Genomic DNA, 1220 nt, shown 5'->3' on the forward strand with positions numbered 1-1220 from the left:
AAAAGGTGAAATTCATTGTTTTGGGATGAAATGTCCTATAGATATCAATTAGGTGTAACTGGTCTATTGCATCATTTAAAGTTTGTGTTTCCTTGTTAATTTTCTGTTTAGTTGATCTATGCATAAGTGTGAGTGAAGAAAGATTTCTCTGAGATGGCACATATTCCTTCAGAAATTCAAGATGGGCCTCCTAAGGATGAGTCAACTGGTTCAGAAACCTCCATTAGATCTTCTTTGTATGATTATACACTTACTCTGGACTCGGTTTTGAGATCTATGATTGAAGAATATGCTTTACAGGCTTTGTCTGAGGATCTTGTGATAAATAGGCCATTCTACAAATATTCTGTCTCTGAAACAGATGAGGTGAATGATTTTCTTTCACTCACCTTTCCACAAAAACTTTGGAATATAGCTGAAAGTGATCAGTTTGAATCTATTTGGTGGGATGAGAGAGGCACAAGTATAGTGATAAATGAACACTTTAAGAAAGAAGTCTTGGAAAGAAAGGCACCTTTCAGAATATTTGAAACCAATACTATGAAAAGTTTAATTCGACAGCTTAACCTTTATGGATTTAGTAAAAAGCAACAAACTTTTCAAAGATCTGCTTCACTACCTGTCTTTCTGGAAGAAGAAAACAACATCTCTCTTTTGAGTAAGGTATTCCAACATTTTCACTTATTGGCAATATGTAATATGAAATCATGTGACCTATAAAGCATGTCCCAATATGTAGCTAAAACAGAATTTAAACTTGAGCTAACAAATTGTTGAAAAGTTTTATTTTTTGAAGTTGAGAACAGCTGGAGGTTAAAATGTTGGATGTTTAAAAAAATTTCCTAGCAATGTGAAACCAGATACATGTCCTGCAGCTACTTAAAGCGGTATTTACTGTATATACACAACATATTTTTAGTTCAAGATCATATTCTTTCTAACATGTTACCTGCTAAACTACTAATGGAGGTGTTTTATTTGATGCTATTTGATTGGTTTCATTACAGGAATACATTTTTATAACTTAGCTTTGCTTGTCAGTTTTACCTTGGTTTGTCAAGAAACTAAATAATGTAATCCTTTGATTTTAGTTACAGACCTACTATAATCCAAATTTCAAAAAAGATCATCCCCAACTTTTATTAAATGCAAAGAAGAGTTGGGATTAACAATGTGTCTCCAATATCTTCATTAGCGCAAGATATCAAGAAGCGTGTTAA

The 1220-nt window shown here is 32.7% G+C and overlaps 1 protein-coding gene across 1 annotated transcript; it reads left to right on the top strand.

Annotated features, from left to right (window-relative positions):
* Window positions 1-153: 153 nt before the first annotated feature.
* On the top strand, window positions 154-1213 carry LOC105000163 (heat shock transcription factor, Y-linked-like; the record flags this gene model as incomplete). Its single annotated transcript, XM_010855862.1, is given in 3 exon segments — window positions 154-663; window positions 1092-1147; window positions 1149-1213. Coding segments are annotated over 3 exon segments (631 nt in total), but the record flags the coding sequence as incomplete, so codon positions are not given.
* Between the last annotated feature and the right edge of the window lie 7 nt (window positions 1214-1220).

This window comes from Bison bison, unplaced genomic scaffold (assembly GCF_000754665.1).
Source record: "Bison bison bison isolate TAMUID 2011002044 unplaced genomic scaffold, Bison_UMD1.0 scf7180017864368, whole genome shotgun sequence".
NCBI classification, from domain to species: Eukaryota; Metazoa; Chordata; class Mammalia; order Artiodactyla; family Bovidae; genus Bison; species Bison bison.